At 61.8% G+C, this 1363-nt stretch overlaps 1 protein-coding gene across 1 annotated transcript in view; it reads left to right on the top strand.

The window, feature by feature from the left end:
• Nucleotides 1-1363, top strand: part of TTYH3 (tweety family member 3) — a 24008-nt gene that overhangs the window by 18101 nt on the left and 4544 nt on the right. Inside the window, exons 12-13 of the mRNA XM_004705543.2 lie at nucleotides 467-640; nucleotides 1137-1212. Coding sequence (XP_004705600.1) covers nucleotides 467-640; nucleotides 1137-1212 — 250 coding nt within the window. The remainder of the gene's footprint in view (nucleotides 1-466; nucleotides 641-1136; nucleotides 1213-1363) is intronic.

Below are 1363 nucleotides of genomic sequence, written 5' to 3'. Positions count from 1 at the left end.
GATGATGATGGACATGTGGTCATACTGACAGTAGTGGTCATGGAAACAAGATGTAAAGATGGAACCAAATGCCCTGCATTCATATCCTGACTCCACCTTCACTCTGAGTAGTGTGCACCAGCCACTAACCCCTCTGGACCTCAGTTTCCCAAACCCTAAAATGGGGCTTTAAGAAGAAATCCCTGCCAGAAGCCCCTCTGTGTAAAGGCTCCAACTGGGATGCTGGTGGGCTGGGAACCTGCCTGAGTTGTCCCTTACCACCAGGCATAGGGACCAGGTGGGCATGGGGGGGGCGTGTTTGTTCATCCAGGTGTGGTCAGGGCTGACCTGCAGAGGGCACTAAGCACCAGGCACCTGGCAGTCTCAGGGAAGCCCCTGAGGTCGCAGGAGAGGGAGCTGAGACGCAGAGAGGGGGCAGCCAGGCGAGAGGCCTAGGCTCAGAGCCCATGCGCCGCCGTCCGCACAGAGGTCCTGAGGAGGACGAGGAGGACGATACGGCCCCGGGACCCCGGCAGGCCCCCGACAGCCTCTACCGCGTGCACATGCCTAGCCTGTACAGCTGCGGGAGCAGCTACGGCAGCGAGGCCAGCATCCCGGCCACGGCCCACACCGTCAGCAACGCGCCTGTCACCGAGTACATGTGAGGCTCCGGGGGGCGGGGGCCTGCTCCGGGGACTGTGGGTGCTGCTGACAGCCAGGGGGCGGGGGCTTATAGGGTGAGAGTGTCGGCCGGGGTGGGTGGGGGAGCGACTGGCCCAATCTCACTATTAGTGCCCCTTGCTCCCAAGTCAGTCTCCTGGGTCAGGGGGCTGTGTGGGGTGGGGGCATGCGGTCAGGTGGGGGCTCTGTAGGTCACCAGGAAATGGTGACCGGGGGACACTCAGACTTGGACAATGTCCAGAGGCTCTCAGGCTCTGCTCTGAGCAGTGTGCTGAGTAGTGAGGGCAGGCCGGAGGGGAGTGAGTGAGTGAGTGAGTGAGTGAGTGAGTGAGTGTGTGTGTGAGTGTGTGAGTGTGTGTGTCGGGGCAGCCCTGTGTGCCTGCCCTCCACATCATGTTGGGGACAGGGGACCTGTCATAGCACCAAGTGGCCAGGATCACCGAGCCCTGCCTCCTCACCCTCCTCGCTCCCTACAGGAGCCAGAATGCCAACTTCCAGAACCCTCGCTGTGAGAACACCCCACTCATCGGACGTGAGTCCCCACCGCCCTCAGTAAGTCTTGGAGCATGGAGGGTGGGGGGAGGGGACCTCGTCTCGGTGTGGGGCCACCTGGTGTCTCGTCAGGGACTCAGTGATGCACAGTGAGGCTCAGGGCTTTCAGGGATTCAGTCCCCCGAGACTTGCTCTTTTGGCTGGACTCTGC

Source organism: Echinops telfairi, unplaced genomic scaffold, assembly GCF_000313985.2.
Source record: "Echinops telfairi isolate 266 unplaced genomic scaffold, ASM31398v2 ScPeMD7_5;HRSCAF=22, whole genome shotgun sequence".
Taxonomy (NCBI): domain Eukaryota; kingdom Metazoa; phylum Chordata; class Mammalia; order Afrosoricida; family Tenrecidae; genus Echinops; species Echinops telfairi.
Note: the sequence above shows the minus strand (reverse complement) of the source record. Positions and strands in the feature narration are given on the sequence as shown.